The sequence below is a fragment of the Manacus vitellinus genome, unplaced genomic scaffold (assembly GCF_001715985.3).
Source record: "Manacus vitellinus isolate BGI_N305 unplaced genomic scaffold, ASM171598v3 scaffold_58_pilon, whole genome shotgun sequence".
In the NCBI taxonomy this organism is placed as follows: Eukaryota; Metazoa; Chordata; class Aves; order Passeriformes; family Pipridae; genus Manacus; species Manacus vitellinus.
Window position 1 is genome coordinate 1498214 of NW_021940671.1, and position 18197 is coordinate 1516410.

Below are 18197 nucleotides of genomic sequence, written 5' to 3' on the forward strand. Positions count from 1 at the left end.
CTATGACTTGGGAGATGATTGCCCTTTTCAGTCCAGCTTGAACTGGTAAATGGGGCTTATCCTGAGGGATTGTCCTGTTCTTCCACCTTGCTGATTTTCTTGGTAAAAGGGCTTTTCCTGAGCGGTTCAATGCATTGGGCATCAGCTTGAGAGTTCTTGTCCTGAGCTGTTGAAATGAGCAGCAGAGCTTTGGCAGATCCTGGGAACTCCCCTGAAGCAACACAGTTGGTATTAAGGGTCTCTCATACATATCTAATGTAGGTGCAGAGCTGTATGGAGGATTTGTAGACCAGAATGCCAAGGAGCTCATAGTTAATAACGATTTTTGGGAAAAGGGAGGGAAGGGAGAGAGAAGCAAACTAATGTCCCTGGACCTCCAGATGCCTTGTGCTTTATAGCAGTAAAGGTATCAAAAATTGTGTCATTCTTTAACTGTCCCTCCTCCACAGGAAAATTCATGTTGAAAAACCACTTGAATGCAAACACCAGTGTCCTCCCATACTGGGGAGGATGTGGTTTGAGTAGCCCTCAGGCCTGAATGTGATTTCAATTGAGCATGTAATTTTTGGGTTGCCCAGTGGAGGGAGGAGGACTCTGTCCTTCTGTCTCATGTTTGCATATGCAGCTTTATCAGGTGCTTGGCCAAGTTACCTGAACCTGTGGAGGACCAGCTCTGAGATGCTCTTGCGCTGAGTTAGTTTTATCAGCTCTGTGACTGCTCCAGCATAGCCATGACAAGCAAGAGCAGCTGAGTTGGTGGTATTTTAGCAGGTTTTCCTTTTCATACCCCACTGGGCAGCACAATGCTAATGGAGTGGAAAATACAGGTTTCTGTATGCACAGCCCATGCCTGTGGGTAGGCAGAGCCCTACCAGGTCTTTGGAAACTGGACTGTGATTCTGCTCCATGCACACGTCTGTGAGTTGACATTTTGTCTGTGGGTTGTGTTAGTTGCTTGCTGTAGGGGTGAGAGTGGAAGGAGGGGTGATCCTGTGGAGGAGCAATGGCTTGAAAATCTAGTATAACCCTGTCTGGCTTACTTTATTTCTGCAAAAACGCTAAATCTGTCCTCTAGAGGTAAATAAGTCTATGATATTTATCTTTGGGAGATCCTGCCTCCTAGAGCTGTGCCTGTAGCGTTGTAGAGAGTATTTGGGGCGGTGGTTAGAGGGGTGAGGTCAGTGTGTGGTTGTTTGCAGAGCACTGGGCGGTAGCCCCGGGAGGCTGCAGCGTGTGAGATGCAGCTCCGTGGGGAGGTGCAGCACACGTGGCACCAGCAGAAAGTTTGTGTGCCTATAACGGGGACAGGTTCGCGGCTCTGCGGGGCTGAGCGAGTGAGGTGAAGGGAGTGCCAGAGTGGGCACTGCTGCGGGGTTTCCTTGCTCTGTCTGTGTGAGGATGTGGTGGTGCCCTCTCATGGATGGTGCCTGTGGGAACTGGCCTTAGGATGGTCCAGTCAGCTGCTTCCTACGGGTTGGGGGGGACTAAGTGGATGCTTAACACCTCCTGCAGCGCTGTCCCTCAGGAGTCACCTTGGGCAGGAACACTTCATTACCCAGCAAATCGATTGAGCCTTTAATATTTCTATTTAAGCATTTAATATTCCATTTAAGGAGCAGCTACTGTAGTGAACTCAGTGCTGTGACACGAGGTGCAGCACTGCACAAGGCACAGCATCCCTGTCACAGTTCATCAGGCTGCAGCTGCTGGTCCCATTTGTGAGAGTGACACACCTTTTTTCCATTAATAAATCTCCCTTCTTTCCCACCATCTCTTATCTCACATTGTCTTCTGGTAGCGTTAAAAACTGCACAAATCCTAAATGAACGCACAGTGCTTTTGGACCTCTTGGGATGAGGTGCTGCGTGGCAAACAAAGCGTTAATCCCTTTGGTTGATTTTTTTTTTTTTTTTTGGTTGGGTTTTGAATAATTGCCTCAAATCTCGCTCTGGACTGCAGGACTCCTTGGGTTGACCTCCAAGGGAGCGATTCGCAGCCCGTGCCTTCCCTCTGGCACGGCGATGCCCGTGGGGCGGGATGGGCTCGGTGCCACCGCCGCTCTCCCCGGGGACGTTCTGCTGCCGGTGTCGGACCCTTTAAACGGGCGCAATTTCCCATTCCAGCAGAGCTTCAGGGACCTGTGGTTGCTGTGATGGGATTGGATCCGGAAACAGGAACAGAGAGGGACGCAAATGGGGAAGACCTTCCCTGTGTCGTGGCTGCGAGCTCGGAGGGAGCGGCTGGGGCGCGGGGAAGGGAGGACACAGGGTTTGCAGAACCTTTGGGCGAGCAAGCACAAGGAGAGGTCCTTTTCCACCGGGAAACCGGTGTGTGAGCGCCTGTCCTGCCCTGGCTTGCGCCTTTCCTGCCCCGCCGGGTTGGGGTGGTGCCTTCGTGCAGCTGCTTCGGTGTCAGTTGTAAAGTTGGAGTTTAGTTTGAGTAACCGAGTGATTCCTCTCCAGCCTTTTCTCCTCCCTCCGCTTCCCGTTCCTCGGCTCTGCCTTGTTTGCTCAAGTCAGGAAGGGGGAGGGTATGGGGGAAGTTAATCATTAATCTTAACTCCTTCGCAGCCATGGGGCTGAGTACTCCTGGTATTCCCAGACCAGTCTTCCGCAGACTTGCAAAAGTAAACGGGTACGTGTAGCCGGGCTCACTCTGTGCCCTTAGCAAAGGGCAGTGGGTTTCTGTCCGATGGATCATCCAGCACAGCGCTGAGCCGAACAGGGCAATTTTGAGGCGAGATAGTCACAGCTGCCTGCCCTGCAGTAAGGGCTGGAGAGTGGAAAAATGGTTTGGGTCCCCTCTGCAGGGCCAGAGGAGGCCAACACCCTCCCGGGATTTTCACTTCCTGGTGGAGTTTGATTTGCCTTTGTCATTGGAGGGGAGAAACAAAAACCACTCCTTCTCGGCCAGCACTTCTCTGGGAGGTTGTGTGCATGAAACTTCCAGTCATAGGACCTGCCTGACTGTAGGAATTGCAGCTCATCGGCAGTTCCCTGGAGGTATGTGCCTTTCACTCTGGAATCCACCAACTGTTCTTTTGCTTAAAAAGAAGATTCAGTTCATTTTTCCCCAGCTGCAGAATGCTTGTATCCTGTCAGAGAATCCGCTTCTGGGGTATTTTGGCCCCTCTAGGAAGATGCCTGTGATTTAAAAGACTTGGAACATATTTTTAACTAAATGAAAGGTGTATAGAATTAATTTAACACAGTATTTAATTTGCTAATGGCTGTATTCTGTTCTCTGAGTGCAGGACCGCCTTTTTTTTTTTTTTTTCTTTCTTTTGTGATGCTTTGGGTTTTGATAGAGGGAATATAAAAGCAGCACCTTCCTCATCATCTAATGCTGTAATACTGTCCTCTTTTAATGTATTTTCTTGAAGGCTTGCTAAGTGCATTGGCTGCTGTGGTCTGCTGTGCTCAGGAGGTGGCTCAGGGCTGGCAGGTGCTGCCCTGGGAGCCGTGGGCAGCCATTAGGGCTAGCAGTTGCTCGGTTGCTATTCTGGTGCCACCAGATAATTCCAGGTCCTTGTGACCCCAGTGGGGGACACGGCGGGATGGCCACGCTCAGGGTGAGCCCTCACACCCCAAACCTGAGTGTGAGTTCCTGCTGTGTGCGGGAGAAAGAGCCTGCTGAGACTACAGACAGCTGGGTCTGCACAGGGGGATCCAGGGGTTTCAGGGAGCCTCCCCTCCTGATTGTGCTGAAGTTGTGTTATTTTCTGGCTGAATTCCACATCTCCAAAGGGACCTGCCAGGTATGTCCTGATGCTCCTACAGTCGAGAGTGCCGGTGTCCCTGGTGAACGGACTGGTCTCTAACAGCCTTCACGAGGTGTGTCCAAGTGCTGCTGCCCCAGTGGAAAGCTGGGAATGCAGCCAGGGAGGCTTTCTTTAGAAAGTGAGCACAGCACAGACCTGCAGACACTCGCTGGAGTTCCCCCTCCAGGGACTGCAGTGGGCTCTGCAAGGTGGGCTCACAGGTCAGAAGGTCCAACGGGTTGGGATTTGCCTGTGAGTCACTGCAGAGGAGGGCAGGGTTGGGAATGGGCAGAGGATAGTTTGCATGGAGAAATGTGGAAAGCTGGGAATGCCTGTTTTATGCCTTGTCTCTGAGGGAGAGCATTTTTCAGCTTTAATTTTTCTGAGAGGTGCTAACTGTATGACGTGGGTCCTCTCCCTGGCACGAGTGACAGTGTTTTAACTGGTGGAAGTTTTCCTGCTCTTCAGGAATTTGTGAGCAGTCTCCACCCAGCTAGTTGAGAATTGTTTCCAGGAGAAGAAATGGCGTTTACCTGGCAGCCTCTGGAAACTAGTTAACTGTTTGTATGATGTACTGAGAGGGACTTTTATTAGGAAAATGGAAGCATGTACTTCTGCTGCACCAGTGGACTGATCTGAACGTTTCATGCTTCTTCCACTACCTTAGACTCTGGAGAAAACACCTCCTGAGATCTTGTTTCCTGCAGAAAGCAATGCCTGCGGCCACAGTAAATGACTCCGTGATGATGTGGAGCCTGTAATTAGTCTGTGTCAATATCCTGTTGCGAGTAGATCTCCGGGCAGGTTTTGCCTGGCTTGCTCTTCTGCAGGGGGCAGTGAGACTATGGATCCCTGTTGTTGGGTGGTTTTCCAGTTCAGACAAAAATCTGGGACTGACACAGCTGTTCTGGCTGGTTTGTTACATCTTGGTGTTTTTTTGTAGTAGAAGTTTGGTTAACTCATTCATTCCCGGGCAGCAGTAATGTTTTTCAGGGCATTTGGTAGATTACTCTAGTTGGAAAGTCTTCCCAAAAACCTTCTGATACAGATACTTTGAATGAGAAAAAGGAGACAAAGCTGTAGTCCAGGCTTTTACCATTTTGATTTTTCTTTTTTTGCTTTCCTGCAGACGCCTTACTGGCAGATCTGGAATCCACCACCTCACATATCTCCAAGCGACCAGTGTTTCTCACAGAGGAAACACCTTACTCCTATCCAACTGGAAACCACACGTACCAGGAGATTGCTGTGCCCCCTCCAGTGCCCCCACCACCTTCCAATGAGGCCCTGAATGGAACTGTGATCGACCCCTTAGACCAGTGGCAACCCAACACCCCCAAATACAGCCACCAGCAAGTAAGTGGATGTGGGAGGGTGCAATGGTTGGTTTGTGGGTACAGTATCTCTCAAGAAAGTAAAGAGGAGGAATAGGAAGAAGTGACAATGAGTTTGGCTGTGAACAGAGGGGGAAAATGGGGAGAGGTGTGGGGTTTTATTAGAACTAACTGGCTGGAGCAAATGGCACAAAAGAATTTGAAACCCATCGTCATTGTTTGACAAAGTAGTGGCGTGATGAGATTAGTGTTAGTCATCTGTCTTGTAGCCTGTGGGAAGCAGACTGGGGCTTTCCAGCAGGAGCTGCGACTCATAGTCAAGTCTGAAATAAGTGGAGAACAGTTGTTCCTGGTGTAGCTCATCTGATAAAGGCTGGCTTGACTAAAGAGCAGATTTTTTAGAAGTTCTGCTGGGCTTTGTTCTGCCCTATCCGTGTGTGGGTTTGCAATGCAGTAAGGTACATATTTGCTTTGTATTCTCTGTTTCCAATGCAAATCTCATTTCCACAGCCTCAGTCCCAGTCTCCTATATACAGCTCTAGTGCCAAAAGCTCCAGTGCCTCGATTCCTAAAGACGGGCTCAGCTCTCCTTCTCCCCGTGCCAGTGAAGAGGAACACGTCTACAGGTATCTTGTCCCTGTTAAGAGATAAGCCTGACTCACAACTTGAGCCTGCTGTGGCTCAAGCTGCCTTCTATAAGTGGAAACAAGCACTGCTCCCTGTGTGTGTTAGGTTGCCTTGTGTCAGTTTTGATTACCACTTTTGTAACACGCCACCTTAACTTTCATACTCGCTTCAAAGGCTGACCTGGCCCTTTGGCTTGCTCAGCTGCAAGAGGTTAAGGATCCATCAGACAGCAGGATCTGGATTGTGTTGTGAAGGATATGATCCAGACACAAGTGACAAATCCATCCCCCTGTTAAACAGCACAAAAGTTCTTTGGGAGTTGGGTGACCTTTGGGTCAGTTAAACCAGGGAACTCAGTACCTGTGCAGTGACTTGAATTTTCAGGTAAATTTGAACCTCTTACAATCTGTGTCTCAGTAGGTGATTGATAGATAACAAGTTTGTACTCACAAAGGCAACTGCTCTTACTCTGAGAGGTTGGAGGACTATCCTGTGCAGTGGGACAGACCTTTCTGCTGACGTGGGGATGAGTGAGGAAGAGGCTGTCAGAACTTCATCCTGGACACCTTTTTACAGTCTGCAGACTGGTGTTTCTTTGGTGTCATGTTCTAACCATGCCAGCTCTTTCTGCTGAGCAGGAAGTTGCTTCCAGCCAGAACTAACTCTGGGTAGAGGCAGGCCTAGCCAGGGATGGCCCAATGGAGGCAGTAATTGTAATTTTTTCAGACGACTGCATGCAATTAGCACGAAATGGAGGTAATTACAACCATGAGTCCTCCTGTGCAAGGGTCTGGCATGGCTTGGTTCTGTTGTGAATTGTAGCTGGTGTGTGGGTTTGGGATGAAGTATGTTCTCAGATTGCAGTTGTGGATTTTTCAGTCTGAAGAGAAGGATAATAAGTGCCCTTATGGAATTCATAATTGTCGCTGGTGTTACAGGTGTCAGAGTCCTTAAACCTGTTAGATATTAACTTTCTGAGCATAATGTGGTCCTGTGAATAAGGCAGAAGTTCCCATTTTCGGTTTGGAAAGTATCTTTTTGATAAAATAAGAACCTCTAGAGCATTAGAAATTGTTCCTTCATTTGTAAAATGAGGAGAAAAAAATTTCCCTGCCATGGACAATGGGAGAAAGAGTGTTACTACAGTGCAATTACTATAAAAATCACTGCATTGGTGCTAAGTTTTGCTTTGAAACACTTTGCAGTTCTGTGTGGTAAATGATATCACCCATATAAGATCATCTGTAATTGTAGCCAGCGTTTTATACGCGCTTGTGTATCTCACACAGTAGAAAATATATCAAATTACTTTCTTATAAATTGATTAGAAGTCCCCAAATTAAAGCTTTGAGGACTTGAGTGTTGCAAGAGGTTATCACATAACCTCTTGCTTCTGAGTTTTTGCTGATAGTGAGGTTTGTACTTTGCCTCTCTCTTCAGTCTGTGCTAGCCCTGCATTCCCTCGCTTCAGGGAGGAGGGTTTTGCTGCTTGGTGTGGTGTCAGCAGAAACAAGTCATTTTCCTGTATGTGAGCTAATGGTTCTGCTGCTGTTCTGTGCATTTCGGATCTGCAGACAGTTAACTCTTTCCTACAGGGCTGGGCAGCTCACAGTCCTAAAATAAGGCCCTGTCCATCAATGTTCCATCCAGTATTTCTTCACAACTGACAACTGGAGATGTGACTAAGGAGTGGCTGTGTTTAGTCATGTCACAAAGCACACATCTTCCTTCCCCCAGAGCTAAAAGCATCAGCCTGAAGAGAGCACAGTACATGTGTAAACTTTGGGAACCTAATACGAGTTTCCCTCCATCCTTCTGCTGTATCTTGACACAGAAGTTTTCACATTCCCTTTATCTTTAGTTTCCCGAACAAGCAGAAGTCTGCGGAACCATCTCCCACCATGACCAGCTCCTCTCTGGGCAGCAACCTCTCAGAACTGGACAGACTCCTCCTGGAACTGAATGCTGTTCAGCATACCCCTGCCAGTGGCTTCTCAGCAGGTGAGGAATAGCAAGACATTTCGTGTGAGTGGGTACTTTTATTCTCAGAATAGCAGCCTGGTTTTTCCTTCCAATGTCCCTCCAGCCCTTGATCAAAGGTTCGTTTAATATGGGTGAGGCACCCTGCTCAAAGCAAGGCCAACTTCAAAACTGGCTCTAACTAAAGTTTCAAAGTCAGATTAGGTTGCTCAAGCCCTTGCACTGTTAGGTTCTTAATATCCTCAAAGATGGATGTTCCACAAGATTTCTGGACAGTTTGTTGTTCTTGCCTGTGATTACCATGTATGTGTGGAACTGGGGCTCTGAAGGGCTCTTTTCTGCTCCCCTTTCTTCAGATGAAGCTGGCAGAAGCCCATCACTGCCCAGCGTGGCTGGACCCCACTACGTTGTCCCAGAGAACAGCAGCTCTGGGGGAGGGAAGGCTGCGCCCCCGACAAAGGAAAAGCCAAAGCGAAACGGTGCTCGTGGGATCGAAGACGTGCGTCCCAGCGTGGAGAGCCTGCTGGATGAGCTGGAGAGCTCCGTGCCAAGTCCAGTGTGAGTAATGGTTTGCTGGTTGCAGGCTTGGATGGGGTGGGATGGCTCCTGTGGGATTGGTGACTGTAGTGTAGGGGCAGCTGCTGCAGGAGAGCAAGGGATGGAAGATGGGCTTTGTCTAAAGGGTCAGAAATAAAGTGGGCACATGAAGATGCTGCTGCTGCTCTGTTACCTACTCCTGGGTGAAAAAATGCATAAGTCATGGGTGAGAGGTGGATTGTTCAAACTCAGCTGACCACAGATGCCCACTGTCTGACAAAATGAGTGTTCAGTCATTGTCTGTGTCTTGGTGGTGTGTGTGTGCACGTGAGACTGGGCAGAGAGGCAGGGCCTGCTTGTGTTGGAGAGGTTGGGGGAGGGCTGGCCGGGGTGGGCCATGCTGAGGAAACTCCTCATTCTCTGCTTGCTCAGGGGAGCAGTGGGACTTCCAGTCTAGGAGTGCCCTCCCAGGTTAAACGCACTCTTTTTTAATTTAATTTTATTTTTTTCCCCTCCCAGGCCTGCCATCACTGTGAGCCAGGGTGAGGTGAGCAGCCCCCAGCGAGTCACGGCCAGTCAGCAGCAGACCCGCATTTCTGCTTCCTCAGCTACACGAGAACTGGATGAGCTGATGGCATCTCTCTCTGACTTTAAGGTACCCTGTCAGGACACCTTAATGCATCTGTCCCTCCCCACCCCTAGTCCCTCTTGCTGTTAGCCACATCTGCTGACCTTGTTTGGTCTCCAGAATGCCCTCTTTACCTCTCACTCTTGCCCTGAGAAACTTCCTGTGGCGTATTTGTGCTTTCTGAGTGCTGCTGTAGGTGTTCTTGACTGCTGTAAATTCTCATCACTGGCAGGATAAGACAGTTCTGGGATCTGTTTTTCCTTCAGTTCTGCAGTTTGTCTCTTTGCCAGAGATAATGAGCTTTGTTACTGCTCGGTACAGGGTGAATTATTTTGCTGTGCTAAAACTTAATGAGAAGGAGGGGGCATGGGACACCACTCTGCTTGCTGACAGAGAACAGGCCCTTCTGTTCTGTGGGATGACCCTCCTCTCTGGAGTGTGTTCACCCTGATGTGCTTTCCCTGAGAAGGATCTTCCAGGCATGTGATGTGAGTGCTGAAGCCTTTGCATCAGAGAGCTGGAGATTTCAAAGGTTTTATCTTAGAACAAACCCTATTATTCACCTCAAAATGGGATTAAAGTTTGAGCCTCTTGTGGGGACAGAGGATGGCGAATATCATTCAGAATCTTGTTTGGAAATTAAACTATTGTATTAGAAAAGAAGTGCTATTTCAGTCACAAGTAGCACATAAAAGTCCCATAATAGCATAATTCCAGGATTAACTTGCCTATGGTCCTCTTGAAACATGAGGCACTTGGCACTTGGATAACTTGTTCTTCATTCATATAGGTATGTTACCATTCCTGTACTAGATGATTAACTGTGGAGGTTATTTTCATGAGACTTCATTTACCCATAATCATAGCAAAATGAAAAATATTTTCTCACTTTCTACTTTCAACTGTTTTGCTTGTAGCCTTACTAACTATCAACTTGAATTTGTTCTGAGAGTGGTGGAAAAAGCAAATATACTAGATATTTTGTTAGATTTGCCTTACATACACAGGCAAGTCTGCTTTCTAATCCTAAGAATTCCCTAACTTTCTGTTTTATCCTCATATGGAAGATTCTGCCAGTAGTTGGTGTTTTTTGTTTGTGCTGAGCTCCATCCCCTCCTAGATGACTTTAGGTGGGGCAGCCAGGGCTGAGATGTTTTGTGAGGAGAGGTAGAGGGGACATTCAGTGACAGCTTTGCTGTTCTTTCTGTGCCCTTTGGGTTCCATGGTGGTCAATACAATACCCAGAGCTCTGACCAAGTGTGTGAGTTCAGAACCCAGCAGTGAACACACACTCCCTGAGGGGCTTGGCTTGCCTTGTGCTTGCTGGAATTGAACTCAGTCTGCCGTTTCTGGCACATGCACTTAATTTTGTGAGAATCTGGGAGTTACTCACTGTTTTCTCTAGACTTAGTGTAGTGTGTATTCAGTCAATTGCAAATATTGACACCTTAGTGTTGCCTTTTTTCTCCATATTAGGTCCTAGGGTGTAGTGCAGGGTATCCACAAGCATTTGTTCAGCCTGGTTGAAACACTGCAGTGTTGTGAAGCTGGAGAGAATTCACACTTGTGCTGCTGGCATTCCCTGCCCTGCCCCTTCCATGTGCTCTGGGAGCTGAGCACAGGGGCCTCGTGCCCCTGCTGCTTTTATCAGGGCTCAGAAAACAAGCTCAGGGTGTGGCTGCTGCCACCAGCCTTTGCTCCCAGGTGAGCTCTTGGTAACTGAGAATGACCTTGCCCAGCACAGGTGTTTTCCTGGCAAGATACAAGGAGGGGACATTTTTAAGTGTGGGTGTTCCAATACTTTGCAGTCTTGAATCTCCAGTAAAACCTGTGTGACAGAGACGAGCTGCTTTCTGTAATACTGCCTGCCTTCCTGGCTTGGTTTCTGGTTGACCTCTGAGACCAAACTGAAATGTAGAAAGATTTTAAGATTTCGGCTTTACAAACACAGCAGTCGTATTTTTGTGAGGCATTGAGATATCTGTGTCTGAACATTCTTCCTGGAGCACAAATAACATGGTTTCTGTGATCATTTTCCTTTTGTTAATGATGTCATTGACTCTTTTTGAGTTATTTTCCTTTTTTCCTGTCCTCCACATTGCTTCATTTTCCCTTCAGTCCTTTTTCTTTGGTAATACCTCCTCTATTTGTGCCAGCTGGTGGTGTTAACTTGTCTGTAAAAATGTATTCTGGTCTGTGCCAGTGTTTGAATACAAGGGAGAGAAGTGAAGTTTTTCCAAAGGTGAAGGATGAAAGGCTACTGTTCAAGTGCCAGACCTATGTGTGATTGCAGGAAATAGGACAGAAAGCCTAAGTATGGTGTGAAATTAGTTGGAGTTGGTTGTTGGTACAACTAGAAGTTGCTGTAGGTGGGCATGAAGGAGTGGAGGGCGCTGGTGCTTGATTTCCCTGGTACTCCAGAGTAAGAGGTGCAGTTGCAGGCTGATACATCACCCTTTTATCATCTTTTGCTCACTTTAATGAGTTGCTCATTCTTTTTGCTTACAGAGTCCATTTGATTTTGGTTATCTAGCTCATCAGTCAGCAGGCACTGAGATCACTTAATGCACTTGTTTTTTCACCCTCTGCCATTTCTGTGTAATGTGATGCCTGCTTACTGCATAGCTGGATGCTGGTAGTTAACTATTCTGTTACTGTTGGGTGCTTACCCATTGCTCTTTATTCTGGAACTAATATGGTTTTGATACATTAGAAATACTGACTTCTGAGTGAAATGTTAGTCTTGCCTTGAAAATTACTGACTTCATTAGGAAGTCTGGAAGCTGTGAACCAGCATCAAACCAGGTTACTTTTACAGGTGCATCCAGCTTAGGCAGAATACTGGGAAATTACCTCTTTTTTTTTACTGAATGGTGGGCCTTGCTGTGCTACTCAGGGAGAAGAGCAGTCTGAAATGAATTTTGGTCTCCTGTTGCTCTTCCCTTTCTGGGCACTGCTGTTGTGACTTTGCTAATATGTGTGTGTGTGCCAGCTCCTGGCCCCTCAGGATGGCAGCAGCTTAGGGCAGCTCAAGGTTATGACTCTTCCATCTACTGACAGGTTTTATGTATGTTGTGGTTAATTTTATCCTTTTATTCATGATAAGCATCTCAGAAAGGTAAGTAGAGACTGAGATACCATACATGAGGCTTAGGAAGTTATGTGCCCTGCTACCTCTGACTTGAGGCTTCTTTGGAAAATACGACTAGGAATCAGCACAGGTCTGGATAGCTCTTGGATTTGGAAATCCTTTGTGGATACATTTTTAAAACAGAAGGCTCAGCGTTGGTCTTAGGTTGACCTGCTGTGTGAGCTTGTCCAAGCCACTGTTCTGATTTTCCCTTTTTAAGAAAAAAGGAGTAATACCGGTTTGTCTCCTAGAGTTTAGCCAGGAACCACTGGAAATGGGGAAAGAAGGACCCATGATCTTTTGTTTTCAAAAGACCCTGTAAGTCAAAGAGAACCAAACCCACTGCATTAGTTGCTCTTCTTAGAGTGTATTTTGGATCAAAATTAATACTGATTTTATTACAATGTCAATGTGGAGACTTTGGCCTGAGGGAATGATGTTAATCTGCCACCTAAGCAATGCTCACAAGGGCATGGAGTGACTGACAGACTCATATAGATTCAGTGTGTGCCATGTCCAAGGTGAGATTAGTGATGTGAATAGAACAAAGCCCATGTCATCTGCTCTTGCTGTGAATGCCCTGAAGCTTTGTTTTCACTGCCACGAACTCAGCCAACTGGAGCATTTTATTAGTGTATCAAGAAGAAAATGTCATGCTTTGTTCTCTTCATTGATTGAGGGTTTTTTCAGCTTTGAAATATAAAATTTACATGTCTGTCTGTTAATAAGTTGAAAAAGTGACCTTTCCTCGCAGCCCAGACATTCCTGGGTTTGTGTCTGGCTTCCCAGTGGCCATGACGTGCCCTGTCACAGCTGCAGGTGAACACGTGAGCTGTCACTCAGGAGGAGGCGCGCAGAACTCATGTGAAGATCAGTACAATGTCATACTGGTTCTGCTCTTTGCTATCTCACTTTCTTTCCTTACTCCTGGAAGTAAGGCTTTGGATCAACATGGCTTTTTGATTTGGAAGTTGATTGTTAAAATGCTTAATTCTTTGCTTTTTTTTTTCCCCCTTCTCCTTACATCTGTCTTTATCTCTTTCTCTCCTTATTCCTTCTGTCTCCTTTTTGCAGACTAGTTCCACTATGTCTCTGATTTCTGAACCCTCCCTAGAACCAGTTCCCAGCTCAGCAAATGCAGACTCCAGCGACACCCCTCCCAGTTTAACAGTGCTGCCCCATTCCAAACACCCTTCTGCAACTCACAGTGGGGACTGGACGGTGCCACCATGTACCCCCTCAGCAGAACTCTGTGCTGAGGGAGGCAGTGACACTGCAGTGCTGGCTGTTCCAGGGCATCCTGCTGCCCCTCCACCTGTGCCCCGTTTGACACAAGCAGTCCCTGTGCCCCCACCACGCAGCTCTTCTGGTTGTGCTACTCGTGGGGAGCAGGTGACCTCTGCAAGCTTGGCTCAGCTGAGCAGAAAGCCTGACTTTTCTAGAAACTCATCCCAGGCTCTGCCAGCTTCCAGTGTGGAGCTTCTCTGTAGACCTGCTGATGTGGAGGCACGAGGCCTGGACTATGATTTGGCAAAAGAGACTGAGAAGAAGGAGCAGAGAACTGACCCGAAAATCTCAAGTATATCCATTTCAAATGCTTCAAATGGTCAGGGGAAGGGGCAGGTACCCAAAGAGCTGGATCAGCAGGGAACATTGATGGACAAGTCAGCCCTTTCCTCCCTGGGCAGAAGTGTGGAAACAGCTTTAGATGAGCTGTGGGCCCTGGAGCTGCCTGCACATGCACCAGAGATACATGCAAAGAATGACAGCGTTTTGGATTCTGTTTATGAACCCTCTGTTGTTGCCCTGGATCGGTGGGATGTCTTCCCAGACACTAAAAACCAGTTGGGCTTTGTAGTGGAGCAAGGACAGGAGGTAAAAGCTGAAGTGCCTCGTGAAACCAAGGTAGATAATGGTCCTGATCTGGGCAAGAAGAGGCAGGGCAGGGACAGAACTCCTAGGAAGGCAGGTACTGCTAACATGAACAAAGCCAGAGGAGACCAGGAGCAGTTCAAAAGCTCTGCAGCCACTCCGGAATCTCCTGAAAACTTTGGGAAAGCTGAATGGGATCTACCATGTGTCTCCAAACCACCCATTGAGAGGATTTCTGCATCAGGCCAGGCAGGCACTGAGTGAATGTAGGAGTAGGACAAGTCCTAGCTAGGACTGTTCTGCCAGCACACTAACACTGTGTGTGTGGAGCGAGTGTGCCCGGGCTCACCCACACTAACAGCACGGAGCTCTGAGCAGGGTCACTGCAGCTGCATGGCATGGAGCTTTGGAACCCTCGGCTTTGTCTTGTGCTCTCTCCTGCATGTCACTCAGCAGCACAGAACACAGCAGTCTGTAGGGGTTTCCTCATGAAATGGACTCTTATTCCCTAGTTCAGTCCTTGCAGACCTCTGAAAAGTAGCGAGGGCTGTTTCATGGCACTGGAGGATGTTCCTGATTGGGATGGCAACTCCTCTGCTGGCCTTTTTAGGTCCCATTACTGGAGCTGTTGGTGTTTCTTCCCGTGCTGGAAGCACACTTTGTTCACCAAGAGCCTTGTGCCTGTCAAGGGCAAACACAAAGAGCCTGCTCTGTGCCCTTGTGATGCTGAGGTTTCTGTAATGCTCAGTGGAGTGGTCATGCTGCACCTCCTATCTTGGCTTCCCTCTGGTTAATCTTTCCCTTCCTTTTCTAGACAGTTATTTTTGGCCGCTGTGATTATCCTTACAGGGTTTTTCCTTGCACTGAGTCACTGTTCTGGGCTGTGCCAAGAGGAATTTTGGCATTGTGGAATAAATGTCATCACTCTTCCTGCTCACAATTGTCACTGATGTCTTTGAGTTTGTGCTGTTGCATCTTGGGGCTTGCTGTGACATTGCTCTTCTCTGCTGATACTTTCACCTTTGTCATTTAGATTAAATCTTTAATCAAGAGGACGAAAGAGACTGCGAATGTGCATCCAATGTCTCGGGACCTCTCTCCAAGGCGTAAGCTAGGTCCTGCCATATTCCACAAGACTGAGTCCCAAGATCGCTTGATTGAAGAGCTGCAGGACAGACTGGGCATCGCTGAGCAGGAACAGGAGGAATGGCAGAGCCAGGATGCCTGGCTGACAGAGGGGGTCATTGTCACTGCCAGACCCCGGGGGGAAGAGCAGAGTGGTGGACAGCAAGTAGAGAAGGTAGACAGCGGGGACGTGTGCTGGGAAATCCCAGCATGTCCCTCTGCCCAGATAGCATTGTGTGGTGGTGCAGATTAAGTTTGAGTGTCCTAAGCCACTTGAAATGAAGGACTAAGTCTTTCTGTTCACCCTTCTCTGGCCTGAGAAGGAAAGCAGCATGTGGTTCTAGTTCTGGGTGTTTAAGAATTAGAGTGGGATCTGAGGGAGCTGGTGATAGTATCTGTTTATGCAGCCTGCTGCTATCACATGCCGAATGTCTCTGTGGGGATTATTTTTAAATCCACACTGGGAAGCCTGTCATAGAGGGGGGGTTTTTTTTTTGCTCAGTGCTGTACCTGTGCAGGACATTTTGGGGGTAAGATGATGCTCTTCCTTGAGCTACACACCACATTTTCTAATCCTCTTTTCTTTTCTTGCTGCTTTCTCCCTTAGATAAACATACTGATAACAACCAATTCCTTGTTGGTTCCTCTTTGGATTTATTCACCTTTCTTCTTCCTCCGTGTCTTTCTAGGTGGTTTTTCCTCCAGAATCCCCACTCCTCCCAAGGAGGACAGTCTCTGTTTCAGCCTCTTCCCAGCTCCAGCCTTCCAAAGAAGCTGCAAAGACAGTCCCTGCTAATGCTGCTCCCTCTCATGTCTCTGGCCCTGGACCTCTCCTCCCACTTCCACCTCAGCCTTCCCATGTGCCATCTACCCCGGCTCCTAGTCCAGTGTCTTCCTCTTCCTTCAGCTTGGCTCCCCAGCCTCTCTTCCAGTGGGGAAGTTCTGATGATGATTATCATGAGGTTTCTGTTGTGGGCACCCCTCCTTCTGAGGATCCCAGGCATTCCTGTTCTCCCCAGACCTGGACCCCAAGCAGCAAGACAGTTGTTTCTGTTGGCTGTCAGACTGAAGATGAAGCTTTCTTCCCAGAAATGCAAACAGGCTTCTCTCCCCTGGTTTGTGTTTTTAGCACTGTTTTCCAATCCAACTACTGCTTGTAACTTGATAGCTCAGTAGATACAGTGTTCAGGTAAGGGCTGGTATGAACTGCTGGCTAGAAGAGAGGATTTATGGACAAGCCCAGCTGTAGCATTGCAAAGTACATGCGTGCAATAAGCTGCTGGGGTGTGTGGGTCATGTCTGTCCTGACAGTCACTTTGTGCAGCAGAGACTCCATTTCCCTCTGAGATTAAGAAGGTAACTCTGAAACACAACCTGCAGCTCTCCCTGCCATAATCTCTCTTGAAGTGGGGAGAGTAAAAGATGGCAAAATCTCCATACTGGAAGGAGCAGATCAACAGTCCTTCCTGTGTTTGCCTGTTTAGACAGGTGTCCACAGTGTGAGTGGATGTGGGGAGGAGATGGCATGATTAAGATCTGTGTTCTGCATCTCCTGTCAGGGAAGGGCTGTGGCTCTGTGGTGGGGGGGGAGTTTTAATGTATACAAGCAGTGCAGTGTTAGTGTACAGGCAGCTTTCTCAAGCAACGAGCAAGGAAAGGAAACCCTTCTGCATCTTGAACTGTTGTACTTTCCAGGTGACCTCTGCTCCTCCCCTTGTCCCCAGTGCCAATCTGCTGGCTGCTCCTGCACCCCTGGGCCCCCCCACCCCTGGCAAGGCAGGACCTCCTTTTGTTTCCTCAGCATGGTGTGCTTTTCTGGTCAATGTGTGCTGGGATCTGCTCCCGGAGCTCCCAGTGCATTAACGTGGATAATATCCTGTAGTGCATGGTTTGCTGCTCATAGAGCTCCTCACTGAACTTGAATGATGGCAGATCTCATGGGTGAAGGGTGGGAATTTGAAGGGCCTTTGCATGATGAATTTATGTGGATGCTGTGCTGAGTGTCCCCTGTAAACTGCAGGAGGTGGAAACAAACCTCCTTCAGGTGGGGGCTCCTCTGTGAGCTGTCAAGGAGGCTGGGTCACCAGACCAGGTAGACATTGAGGTGTGCACAGGTGGTTGTGCCTGCACTGGGTCAGCTGTGGCTGGCAGGAGTGTGTGGTTCCTGAGGTCAAGGGTGAAGTGCTCTGTTGCTACATGTTGAATTCATCTCATCTCCTTTCTGTTTGGATGGAATTTATCACCTGTGTGTGGCATGTGTTCCTGCCCTGCCTGGTGGCTACAAACCCCTGTTTAGAGTGAGAAGAGGTACGATCCTCTCAATCCTCCTTTTCCTTCTGCTGTGCTGTGCAGGAAGCTCTGGCTTTATCCTGGGGCTCTGGTTGGTCTTTGTCTCCAAAGGCCTGTTGTCTCCTTGCAGTGCTGTGCTTTGGACTGTCACTGTAACAGTTTGGTAGCAATTGTCTGCTCTGTGGAGGAAGGTTTGTTTTAGGCTCAGGACATTGGGGTGTGATGGGGCTGCTCTGTGCCGCTGGACTAGGAGAGGTTGCAAGTTATGGAATGGCTGGGAGGAGAGAGGAGGGGAAAAGCTGTGTGTCAGGCTCCGTTGGGAGTCATTGCTGCATGCGAGGCAAGGCTGAGGAGTGTGTGAATGTGTGTGTAAAAAAAGCTGAATTTATGTATGTCATGAGAATTTTTATACAAAGGAGCAGAAAGCAGGATTTGTCACTGAGTAAACTAATCGACTGCAAGGACAAGCAGCTGCAGGACAGGGAACAGAGCTCCTCCTGTGGCTGGAAGGGCACATTCCACTACATCTCTGAGCACTTCAGTATGTCCCTGCTCCTCTGGCTGTGCTGGCAGCACACTGGTGGGTTGTACACAAGTGTAGATTTTATGTCTGTTTTAATTTATTCTCTTAGTAAAAGAAGATGTGCTCCAGACGAGCATCTCAGGGAGGGACTTCTTTGGGTGTCTCTAAACCTGACAGTAACTGTGGCAGTGCAAAGTCAGCTAAAATAATCTCTCTTTCCTTATAGTGGTTTGTCTGCAAAGGGTGCTGTGGTGGCCAAGGAGAACATATGCTTTGTTTATAAGTTGTGAGCCTCAGTAAAACATTTCTCCCTCACCTCTGGGAAGCCTTTCCAAGCTGTGTGTGCTGTGGTGGTGTGAGTTTCAGAAAAGGCCTCTGAGACAAATATCTGA

General features: G+C 48.1%; 1 protein-coding gene across 2 annotated transcripts in view; it reads left to right on the top strand.

The window, feature by feature from the left end:
* Positions 1 to 18197, top strand: part of PXN (paxillin) — a 49218-nt gene that overhangs the window by 23082 nt on the left and 7939 nt on the right. Inside the window, exons 3-7 of one of the 2 annotated variants that reach the window (XM_008925771.3) lie at positions 4890 to 5116; positions 5605 to 5720; positions 7583 to 7722; positions 8058 to 8259; positions 8758 to 8893. In XM_008925771.3, the coding sequence (XP_008924019.2) occupies positions 4890 to 5116; positions 5605 to 5720; positions 7583 to 7722; positions 8058 to 8259; positions 8758 to 8893 (821 nt within the window). Of the gene's footprint in view, positions 1 to 4889; positions 5117 to 5604; positions 5721 to 7582; positions 7723 to 8057; positions 8260 to 8757; positions 8894 to 14000; positions 15169 to 15682; positions 16109 to 16688; positions 16770 to 18197 lie in introns of those variants that run through there. The other variant, XM_018081917.2, reaches the window with a different exon arrangement.